Source organism: Carya illinoinensis, chromosome 9, assembly GCF_018687715.1.
Source record: "Carya illinoinensis cultivar Pawnee chromosome 9, C.illinoinensisPawnee_v1, whole genome shotgun sequence".
Taxonomy (NCBI): Eukaryota; Viridiplantae; Streptophyta; class Magnoliopsida; order Fagales; family Juglandaceae; genus Carya; species Carya illinoinensis.
Genome location: NC_056760.1, coordinates 32,927,859 through 32,939,920, shown reverse-complemented (window position 1 = coordinate 32,939,920; position 12,062 = coordinate 32,927,859). Strand labels below are relative to the sequence as shown.

At 38.5% G+C, this 12,062-nt stretch overlaps 1 protein-coding gene across 1 annotated transcript; it reads right to left on the bottom strand.

Moving 5' to 3' along the window:
• Window positions 1-1,452: 1,452 nt before the first annotated feature.
• Window positions 1,453-8,372, bottom strand: LOC122275742 (ABC transporter B family member 1). The gene is made up of 10 exons (XM_043084952.1): window positions 7,579-8,372; window positions 7,433-7,487; window positions 7,157-7,332; window positions 6,829-7,029; window positions 6,428-6,687; window positions 6,022-6,338; window positions 5,574-5,797; window positions 4,183-4,556; window positions 3,293-4,007; window positions 1,453-2,943 (listed from the first exon to the last, which is right to left on the bottom strand). The coding sequence occupies exons 1-10, from the start codon at window positions 8,053-8,055 to the stop codon at window positions 1,657-1,659; spliced, it is 4,086 nt and encodes a 1,361-aa protein (XP_042940886.1). The 5' UTR covers window positions 8,056-8,372; the 3' UTR covers window positions 1,453-1,656.
• Window positions 8,373-12,062: the final 3,690 nt, after the last annotated feature.

The window sequence follows — 12,062 nt, the reverse complement described above, 5'->3', positions numbered from 1 at the left end:
TCTTTTTTTTTTTTTTTTTTTTTAAAGAAGCAGTGGATTCACTTCATCTAATGCGGAAATGGCAACAAGAGAGGTAGTCAGAGAGAGCGAGACCAGAAAATGGAAATTAAAGCAAAGTAGTGATAGGGAACATAGAGCATTTATACAGGTGGGTCTTGAGTGGGAATGCAACTTTCAACATCTATGTCTCCAATGAATCATAGGTATCTAAAGAGAGAATTTATAGAGTAGCTTTGAAATATGGATTGGTGCTACTCTTCTATCATAAAATGTAACGTAATTAAATTTATTCACAAAAATATTTAAGAAAATAATTAAAATTAATCTGGAACGGTAGTTTTGAAAGAACAAATTCATACAACAAGTACCATTTTCCTTAATAATTACTCATTTTAAAAAGCAGCTTTGTTACATACAGTCGCCACATACAGTCAGCGTGCAGTCGGCTGTACGGAATGAATAAAAAAAATTATAAAAAAATTTTTTTATATTCAAGGGGACCTACATGAATTATAAAAAATTATAAAAATAATTTTTTTTTCATGTAGGTTCCGTATTAATTTTTTTTTACAGCTGACTGTACGCCGACTGTATCTATCGACTGCAAAAAATATTTCTCTTTAAAAAGACTTGGAAATAGGACGCGGCGGAGATTACTAAGTGCCATTGTAATCCAAACCAAGGCATCTATAGGCTATAGTCACTCACATCCTTACGTGGTTACGTGTCTTATCGATAAAGACATCAGCAGTGGCCCACTCATGCCTAGCATACATAGAACCTTCTCAATTAAACTCCATCATCCGCCACTGTCATTTTCAACATCCATAACGCCTTTCCTTTTTTCTGTCCACTAACAGCTACTTTCTTCTTTACTAGGTGCCCTCAAATTGTTATATCTATCTTTAAAACTCATGCACATGCACAACGACATGTGAGCTTTGAGACTCCAATAATGTTGTTCCCCACCAGCCCAATCATAAAAACATGGCAGACCCAAGTGAGATCTAGATAGGACGACCTGAGATTGCCAAGAACAGGCTGTGTTTAGAGTTTCGATTGCGATACATATAATACATACACTCAGGAGGCCTCATGTTTTTTGTCCCAAGGTCTACATCCAGGGCCCTTACACCCATCACTTGGCGATCAGTGTCGGAGAGATGCAATTCTAACGCAATTACTCACCATCACTCTCCATCTACACGCCCTCCGATCATTGTTGGGGAGTATCTGCTGGTCTTCCACGCCTGATATGGAGTAAGAGAAGTTTAGAACAGTACATGTCAAATTTTGAGTTGTAGGGGCCTGGCTTGGCACGAATCCCTCTCAATTATTTCCAACACTGTCCATGTTTTCTCTCCTATTATCACTCTTGGAAGCTGACTCGACAAACATAATGCACGAGGGATGTCTCTATAAATGCATAAAGATGGGTGCATTCATGCAGAATTATGTGTTTCAATCTCAAGGGTATATTCTCCGTTATAATTTTTCTTGGGAAGATTCGTGAAGACAAGAACATATTGTATGTCAAAATAGTTAATACACATACTATACTATACCAAAGCAGAGAAACCAAAGCGAAGGACCAAAAAATAATAGGGTGGGTATAAGGAATATACTCCTGTTTTCACTTTTCTCCTACCCACTTTACTAGCCTTCCCTCTCCCCATCTTCTCTGGGTCTTGCTGAAGAAGTTGAACCTGATGCCATTCCAATGACTTGGCTGTGTGTGAATCTTTGCAACTGGATCATTCGTGCATAGCACCCATCTGGGTAATTTTTCAATAGATGGGAATGAGATCCTTGCTCTGCTACTTTCCCATCATCAATCACAGCAATGACATGTGCATTTCTGATAGTCGACAGCCGGTGCGCAACAACAACTGTTGTTTTGCCTGAGCAAGCCCGCTCAAGAGCCTCCTGGACAGATCTCTCAGATTCAGCATCAAGTGCACTTGTTGCTTCATCAAGCAGCATTAGTTCAGCTTTCCTCACAAATGCCCTGGCAATTGCAATTCTCTGCTTTTGTCCCCCAGAAAGTTGAACCCCTCTTTCGCCAACAAATGTTTTATATCCATCTGGCAATGCTGATATGAACTTGTGCGCATTGGCCAGAGTTGCAGCTTCAATAATCTCAGCCTCAGTAGCCGACTCATGGCCATAAGCAATATTTTCGTAAATGGTAGTAGCAAAGAGGCATGGCTCTTGAGGGACCATTGCAATGTGTCGTCTCAAGGCCTTAAGATTGTATTTTCTAATGTCCTTTCCATCAATCATAATCCGTCCAGATGTTGGATCATATAATCGCAGTACAAGCGCAATTACTGAGCTCTTACCACATCCACTAGGACCCACCAGTGCAAGAGTTTTGCCTGCTCTGGCCCGGAGACTCAGGTCGCGGAAAATTGGCACATCAGGGCGGCTGGGGTAAGAAAAGTCTACATGCTTGAATTCGACTTCTCCACGAAGGCGGTCTGGAACTGGGGTAGAATCAGGATCATCAGGCTCAATTTCAGTTCTACGGTCGAGGAGATCAAAGACTGATCGCATGGCTCGACCACCCTTAATGAAGTCAGGAGCCAAGGTTAGTGTTTCAGCTGCACCATTGGCAGAGACCATGAGGACCATGAAAACTCGGATTGTCTTCGAGAAATCGGATATCCCATGCTTGACAAGCCAGGAAGCATACCAGAGACCAAGAGCGTAGGAAGCATACAGAGCAAACTGAGCTACTCCAAATCCACTTCCAGAAATCTGTCCCTTCCAAAAGCATCGTCGAAGTGGAGCATTGAGGTTGGAGGAGAAAAGATTAACAATTTTTGCCTCTGAATTGAAGGCAGCAACTGTCCTTACATTGGCTATGGCCTCCCCTGCTAGCTGGGTGGCCTTGGCATGGGCAGCTTCCAGGTCCCCAGAGAAACCAGTCATGAACATTTTCTGTTGAAAATTTAACAAAAACAGTAAATAACTGGATTGACATAACAATTCCAGATATACCCTATGGACACCGCATTTCAATTTTGGATTATCAGTGGCACACTATCAAAACATTGTACTTCATCACGAGAAGAATAAATGGGTATCATTTTCCTAAAATGTCATTCACACTAGTCATTTGGTTGTGCATATTCTGAAATTTGTGTTAAAAATGTTGTCAAAGATCAGCCATATTGTCCTTGTCAGTTTAGGACTAGCTTCAGGATTGTTTCATTAAAATAAAACCAATAAAAATATAAACTCTCAAACTTCATTAGACAAGCTTCAGGTTTCAGCTGGAAAAACAAACCTGCAATACAGTGGCTGCAACAACAACAGGGAAGACAGCTATGAGGACAAGGGCAAGGCGCCACTGCAAAACAAATCCTGCAGTGCAGGCAACTAGCATGAGTGCCGTGTTCTGCACAATCACTGAAATGCGGTCTCCAATTGCTGATCTCACATTGTTTGCATCAAGAGCCAGCCTTGCTGCAATCCTAGCACTCTCGTTTTCCTCCTGATCAAACCATGCCATTTCATTTTTTAAGACAGCAGACAACATTTTCTCCCTTACTCGTTTTGTGAGATTTTCTCCCACTATATCCCAGAAGAAATGCTGTAGTGTGTTGAAGAGTAGTGCAGCTGATGAAAGCCCAATTAACAAATAGCAGTACTTCTCGATTTGTCTACTCATGTAAGCATCATTTGGATTGTAGTAGACACTGAGGACAGCACTTAGAACATATGCAAAGAAGGCACTAAGTGAGCCACAAATAACAGAACCTATGGATCCAACTAAAGCATACACCCATTCTGGTGAATTCATTTTTGCTAGACGCCAGAAGGAACTGGCTTGCTCCTTGAAGGCAAGCTTTTCTAAACGATAGTTGGGGTGTGAGGCATCAATGGAGAGACTGAAGTCAGACGTAGAGAAGTCAGATAGTCGACGTGAGTATGGTGACCGGCCATAGGAAGAGTTCCGTGCAATTATCGGTGAGCTTACTGAGTTCCTGGCACTTGAAGGCCTATAAATGGAAATCATAGTTAGGCAGAAACTTCGGCACTAAAATCATAGTTAAGCAGAAATATAGTTGAGTCTTGTCATAGCATTGTATAAGGAACAACACAAATATCCATTAGGACAAAACTTTCATATAAAAATATGGATTTGGAATATGCTCCAAACTTATTGAAAGGTACCTTGCACTACTTTTTCTTGCATTGTTGAGAGCGGTTTCATGGGCCATCTCCTGCATTCGAATGAGCTTAGCATAGACACCATTTTCCCCTTTAGAAATAAGCTCATCATGAGTTCCAATTTCAGAAACAGCGCCCTGCTGGAGTACAGCTACGAGGTCAGCCTTGCGAATGGTAGAAAGGCGATGAGCAATGACAAGGGTTGTTCTCCCAATCATGAACCGGTCGAGGGCCTCTTGCACAAGCTTTTCAGATTCAGAGTCCAATGCACTTGTTGCCTCATCTAAGAGCAGGATAGCTGGGTTTTTCAGCATTGCCCTAGCTATAGCTATTCTCTGCTTCTGTCCTCCTGAGAGCTGCAATCCTCTCTCCCCTACCTGTCATTTTTTCAGTTTCTTAATGCTTTTATTTGACTACCAAATTGCGATAATATTCTCTCGAATCACTTGTCCCCCTCCCCCAATGCATGGTAAGATTCTCCATTATTTCTTAAAGAAAACGTAAGGGAAGGAATAGAAAGTTGGAATCCTATATAGATTGGATTGGAGTATTTTAAAGCTTCCTTTATCTTTGTTCAACATGATATTGAACTGAATGAAGCATGATCTAAAATCCCTTTTAGAGTAGAACTTGTTACAGTAGTAATTTATTTTGTAATCTTGCGAACTCTATAAGCAAACTATTTTCCATTTATGTTGTGAACTTCATCTGGCAAGTCAATTGTCCAATTAAACATTCATCTATCTTGTAGTTTGTATGAAATGAGTTCTCTCTCTCTCTCTCTCTCTCTCTCTCTCACACACACACACACACACACACACACACAACAGATATGTACTAGGTAATTTCATGGTCTGGTCATTCCTCCCTTATGTTTTCATTACTTTTGCACATGCATTGTTGACAAAAGCATGTTACCTTGCATCAGATGCATGCATGACCAAACAATTCCGTACATTGACTTTAAAAACATAAAAGCAAATGATATATTAAAATTAATTTGTTGACCACAAAACCATTAAATTTTTCATAACAATCAATTATGAGCCAAAGTGAGACGAAAGATTTCTGGTCAATATTCATAATTAAATTTCATCCCAAACCTCAGTAGAGACTAAAAAATTGTATGGATACTACAGACCTACTGCAATTAATATGATTTAATATTGAAGAACCATACCATTTTCTTTTTCTTTATTTCATTTCCAGAGACATAAAGTCTAACAATCAGAACGAGTAAATTATTTATCATGCATCTACCAAACAAACAGCGTTAACTATCTGATTTGATTAAGATACAGAAGATGGTTGAGATCAACCAGCAACTATGATATCTACAATCTGTGCCAATGTTTCATGCAATAACTATACATCAATGCACTTGAACAACTAACCTGAGTCTCGAAGCCTTCAGGAAGCTTGATTATGAATGAATGGGCATTGGCAACTCTCGCAGATTCTTCTATCTCAACTTGGTCTGCATCGGGCCGACCCAATAGTATGTTTTCTTTAATGGTAGTAGCAAACAGAGCAGGCTCTTGGCTCACAAGCCCTATTTGCTGCCTCAACCATCTCAATTTTAGAGTCTTTATGTCATGGCCGTCCAGCAGAACTTGTCCTGCACAGGTTTATTCAATGAGAGACGCTTCTTAACAACTTGCACGATCCTCCATAAATATACATATCATATGAAGTAAAGGAACCCGGGAGTTAAATTAACCTACCTTCGCTACGACATAATAAATTCATCTAAGAAAACACTCACGCAAGGGACAAATTTTCAAATGCATTAAGCTAACAACCTCTGTTTGATAATTTAGCATGGAATTACTCATGATTTACCTGAGGTGGGATCGTAGAACCTCTCAATGAGGGACACCACGGTGCTCTTACCAGAGCCACTGCTGCCAACCAAAGCTATGGTCTTGCCCGCAGGGACGTTTAGGGAGAAATTATTAAGGATCCGAACCTCAGGCCTGGATGGGTAGGAGAAATCTACATTTTTCAGCTCCACAAGTCCAGTAATTGACTCTAATTCCACACCCGATTCAGTATTTCGGTCTATATCTGGTTTGTGATCGATTATGCGAAAGATTTTTGCAGCTGCAACCTTGGCCTTCACAAATGCACCCATGCTTGGCGCAGACTGCCCCAAAGCCCTGCCGACCAGAGCCAAGACAATTTTAAGGAAGAAGATGCAACCGGAAAAATGTACTAAAAGGATGAAATATGTAAATATAGTACTTACAGTCCACCAATCATAACTGCAAACATGGTAGCAATGGCAAGTCCTCCATTGGTGTAGTTGTGCCTAACCAGATAACCGCCGTACCACAGCAGAAGAGCATAACAGCAAAAAACAACAAAGTAAGTGGCACCCAGTCCCAATCCCTTTGCAAATCCACTCTTGTAACCGAGCCTCTGCGCCACCTTAAGTGCCGACGAGTAGCCTTGTAATGCTCTGGATTCCCCCACAAATGCGAAAACAACCCGGATTTGAACTATCGTCTGTAAGTTTGTTTGAAATCAGCATTACCCAGATGCAAAAAACAGAGAAAGTCCCCGTTAAATTAAGTTTTAATCTTCGTCTCTAACTTATCGGAAAACTCAAAGGCACACACAAACAATGAACAAATGCCTTTTTTTCACCTGTTCTACAATGTTTCCTGCTTGTGAGAGAGCTTCCTGGCTCTTTCCAGAGAGCTTCGCTAATGTGGTGGTGTGGATACCACCAATTACAGCTATGAGAGGAACCACGGCCAGTGTGACAAGACCCAATTGCCACACAGCAGTGAAACCCACAACAAATCCGGACACAAATGTCGCCATATAGTGGATGAAATTGCCCAACTGCACACACAAATACCCAAAAAGAAAAGGAAACAAAAAGGAGGTTTTATCAAAAGGCCTAATTAGGGAGCAACTTCCCAAAATAATTTATTAAAAAAAAAAAAAAACAAGCAGTTTCTTCTTTCACCTTCTCGCTAATGGCGTCTTGGACCATTACTGCATCGGAGTTAATGGCGAAAACAACGTCGGAGGTCCGCACCTCCGTGTCAAAGAACTGAATGTCCTGGTTCAAAGCCGCCTCTAAGTATTTGATCCTCATCTTCGTTGATTGCCGCTCTCCGGTCCACATCCAACACGATATCTCTGCAATCGAATTCAAGCTCTCCCGATTACATTAACAAAAAAATCAAATACAGAAAACCAAAGCAAAGAGTTCAAAGTGACTGCAACAGAGACTTATTACCTGCCCAAGAAGATGCCCATATTGCAGCACCCACTACCAGAAAGTAAAACGCATACTGCAAAAATGCACAAAGTGCAGAGCATTCGATCACATATTCATGGCGGCGTGATAATGAATGAACTTAATTATGTGACTAATGGATTTACCTTAAGAACTTCCTGCATCATTTTGTCCATATTATTGGCATTGGACCCAAAAGAATTGACGAGGTCGGCAAAGAACCGGAGAAACAGTGGCAGAGAGCAGCCATGTACAATTGCTCCAACAGACCCAATTGCCATCAGAATGTAATCCAACCCATCCGCGAATCTAAAGAGTTCTCCAAACCCAACAGCGGGAACTGCCTCAGGCTTCTCTCCACTACCGCCGCCGCCGCCACTAGAATCCTTCTTTTGCTCAGAGCTCTCCATTGGTTTAGTCTCTCGAGGAGCTGCCGCTTGTTCTGAGACTCGTGGTTCTGTGTCTGGTGTGGTTGGTGTTGTTGTTGGTGTTGGCGTTGTCGTTGGCGTCGTTGGGTTGGTTTTAAAAGGATCAGGAGGAGCAGGGGACACGAGCTCAAGGCCTTGCATTTCGGACCATCTCCACTGCTCAATCGTCTTTATCTCCTGAGAATCTTGTGACATTTGCAAAATTCCCTTGATAGCTTTATGAAACAAACCCACTCCCTCCCAAAACCCACCTTCTCTCTCTCTTCCCCCACTCTCTTTATTATCTCACTCTACTTGGCTTTTCATGTTCCTCCTGCTAGCTTTTCCTTCTTTTTCTGTTTTTACCTCCTTGCTCACCATTTTGTTTCTTTCTTAACTTCTTTTCTTTTGTTTTCTTTTTCCCTTTTTTTCTTCTATATTTTGGGTCTCATTTTTCTTGTTGTTATTGGTGGTGTTGATGTGATTCACAGATTCTAAAACATTATCCGCAGGAGATGAAAACAGATGCTTATGCGTGTTTTTAAGGTTCGGTGGAATTTTTCAGTTCGCTTCTTCTGTAAAAAACATAGATAGTGACATATGGGGGAGATGGGTAGGGGTGTAGAGCCTACAGAGAGAGAGAAGGATTTTCCACCCGACAGCAAACACTGTGTGAAAACTTGGAGCTGGGTTTTTGACCAAAACAGGTTCAAGGTGGAAAACCCAATGGAAAAATTCCTTTGTTTTTTTTTCCCTTCTTCTTTAATCAGTGACTGTCGATTTTAATTCCTCTCCTTTTGGCTTCTCCTGCAAGTCAAGTGTAAAAAGCTTGTATAAGAAAATTTCATGCTCAAAAAGTTCAGAGTTCAGACTTTGCACCTCTCTGTCTGTCTCCTTTAAATCCGGCGTCTTTGGCTACAAGTTGTCACTCGAGCATTGATTTTTTTGTGTGCTCTCAACAGAGCATTCGATAATAATAGAAATTCAGGTTCTGTTTAATTACATATATATATAAGATGGGATGTTTTAAATAATAATTAATAAAATATTATTATAATATAATTTTTAAATATTAATATTATATTAAAATTTAAAAAAATTAGATTGTTTATTATATTTTATATTGAAATTTAAAAAAATTATAATGATAAATTGAGATGAGATGAGATGAAATTTCTAATTTTAATTAAACAAATAAGGCCTTACACATATATTTTTTGGGTATTTGTAAAATTATTAAGAACCGACCAATCAGGAAACCAAAAAAAATTAAAAACTATACCAAATATACAGCATACCCTTGTTTGAATGTTTGACTTTATACTTCAACGAATACAGCATGGATAAAAACTCAGCATTTTTGTCAGAAAGTACCGTGGATTGTCCCTGTGATGTAAAATAATAAACCTAGATTTGAGTTCCACCATTATAGACAACACAGCTAAGATGTAGTATGGAACTCCACTAATTTTGTCCCTGCTCACTTTGTGAAAATTTTGAATAATGCCTAGAAATGCAGATGGTAGATGTGTATTATTCTATGATTGTGATGAGTATCACTCTTTCTATAATATATCACCGAAATTCTTGAAAAATCCAAAGGAGGATTCCACGAAATGAAAAGAAAATCGTGGACAGATCCTGGGATTCCCCAAATTTTGAATTCTTTAAAGAAAATGACAGCTTCTCTCCTCAAACTTTCAGCAGTTTTCATACTGGGGGTGTGAGTACCATTCTGTTTAAAGATTGATTAAAAATTTAAAGCTGAAATATAAGATCAGAATTAGCTCTGTTTTGGGGATGAAAAGAGGTTGCTTTGCTTGCCTTTAATCATGCTTTTGGAGTTTAATGAGCTACATGAGTCAGATACTCCTTTTTTAAAGCCAAAATACAACGAAGTGGATGGGAATCTGACAAATTCCTTGAAGATGGAATATTATATCACCATTTTCAGTGGGATTTTGTTAAAAGAATGCTTATAGACTTTCAACACATTTTGTAGGGAAGTATTTACTGTATTTTGGTTTTACTAATGAGAAAACCCAATTACCATATCGATATTACCATTAAATTGTGTAAGTTATAAATCTTTCACCTTGAGAAAAAAGGAGAGAACTTTTCAAGGAAAAAGAAAAAGAAAGAGGAAAGCAAGTCTGATGCTTTCTTGTATGTCCACGCTTAACGTACAAATTCTGCAAGCCCTCCTTGGCAAGGCTCTGTTTTGCCTCCACGCCCACGGGCGTTTGTCGAATGACGTAAGAACAGCCTTGTACATTTCGTAGTACTTTGTCGATATTTATGGCAATGCCATTGGGGTTTAATAATAACATTGTGTTAAGATATAGATTTTTGTGAATGTTTTTCTGAGTATTTTTTGGTGGAATATGTAATTGAAAAAATGGGGAGAAACAATGAGAGAAAATGAAAGAAAACACCAAGGAAAAATATGACTAGTCGAGATCATAGTTAATAATCTCTAAGAATCTAATTCATTAAACTTCCAAAATATCAATTATTACACGATATGTATCCATTCTTGCAATGTAATTAATACTCATTGCAAATAGATTACAACCCTTTTTAGATTGTTTGATCAAATTAAATCTAATAGCTCGTTTGGATACTTGGAGTATTTGAAACTATAATAAAATGATTTTAGTTTAAATGTTTTAGTAGATTGGGAAAAATGAGAAAAAAAAAATAGTTGAATAAAAATATTATACAGTTAAAAAGTTGTTTGAAGTTTAATAATATTTTATTTATTTTTGTGTTTTGTTTTGAAATTTGTAAAAATTGTATTAGTTTTTATGTTTGGATAATAATTAGACGAAAAAGTTAAAAATTAAAAATTAAAAAATATTTTATCTGTAATTGATATTTGAAAAAAAAATTATAAGAAGTTTTTAATAACTTTGAAAAGTTAATGTCTCATCTCTATGCCCGAACATCCCCTAACCCCCTCAACTCAAGTGTACAAATCTCCTTTGAAGATCAATGCTTCATGTTTATTTCATACAGTGGGAATGGTGCTCTCTGATACTAGAATGCAGCTCTCTACTTTTTCTAGTTGGAAGGTTTTGTTTGTTAAGAGAGGTGGTAATGATCTAGCTCATTGTTTAGCTAAAGCTTCTTTAGAGTTGGTTGAGGGTTCAGTTGAATTGGTTTTGAGTCCAGGTTGTATTCATGTATCCTCTTAAGTTTGAAGTTTATAAAGTTATCTTGATTTCAAAAAGAAAAAAAAAAAAAAGGTTGGAAGTTGACGGGAAGAGCAAGAGATGGAAGTACCAGAGACAAGTTGACAACTAATGAATTGGTAACAAAGGGTGAAAGTTGACGAGAAGTGTAAAAGACCAAAAGTGCAAGAGACAAGTAATAAAATTGGTACTAAAGGGGGTAAATGTAAGTGTGTTTGTATTATAATTAAGGAAAAATAATTAAAATTTGAATTAAAATAGACAAATCATGTTGAAGTGTCACAATATTTTACAAAAGAGATGTTTCAACTATTATATGTTTTAATAGATGTTTCCTTACACTAATCTACCTTAGAACGACCTTGCTCGCAAGGTCTAATAATGCTTTCTAAGTTTTGTAGATTCTAGATTGGTCATTCCACTGGATCTTATGGAAGGAATACTGAAACCAAGATCTTGTTAGGGCTAAGAAGTTTCTTAAAGCATGAAACATGAAAAACGAGATGTATTGTGAATCAGAGGGAAAATCCAACATGTAAGCAACCTTGTTATGTGGTGTACTGCGTCTAATGCCTTGAAGGGGCCATTGACGAGCATACAGGTCTAAATTCTCGCTTAAAGCCATGGAATTTTGACTGGTTGAAGTCGCAAGTAAACCAAATAGCCTTAAGAAATTATACAAGATTCTAAATCTAGTGCCCAAAACAAAGGGAGTGTTCTTTCAAAACTAATGGTTTTGATAAAACTTATCTCATGGTTTTGATAAAACTTGGAAACCAATAAAGGGCCAAATACCTTTTAATGAAAAACCTTTTGTAAGTTTATCTTAAAAGTTAAAACAACATTTAAAGACCCATCATGATTGCTACAATTATTTTACTCCCCTCTCTACCGTCTCGCTCTGAGAATAGGTGGAGGAGGAGCCTGTGAAGTCACGGTTTACTGCGTAAGGGTGAGTAGGGTCCTCTAGCTGATGGTGGCTAGATTGAGAGAGACGAAAGGAGGAACTCGCAGATAGAGGAGACTAGT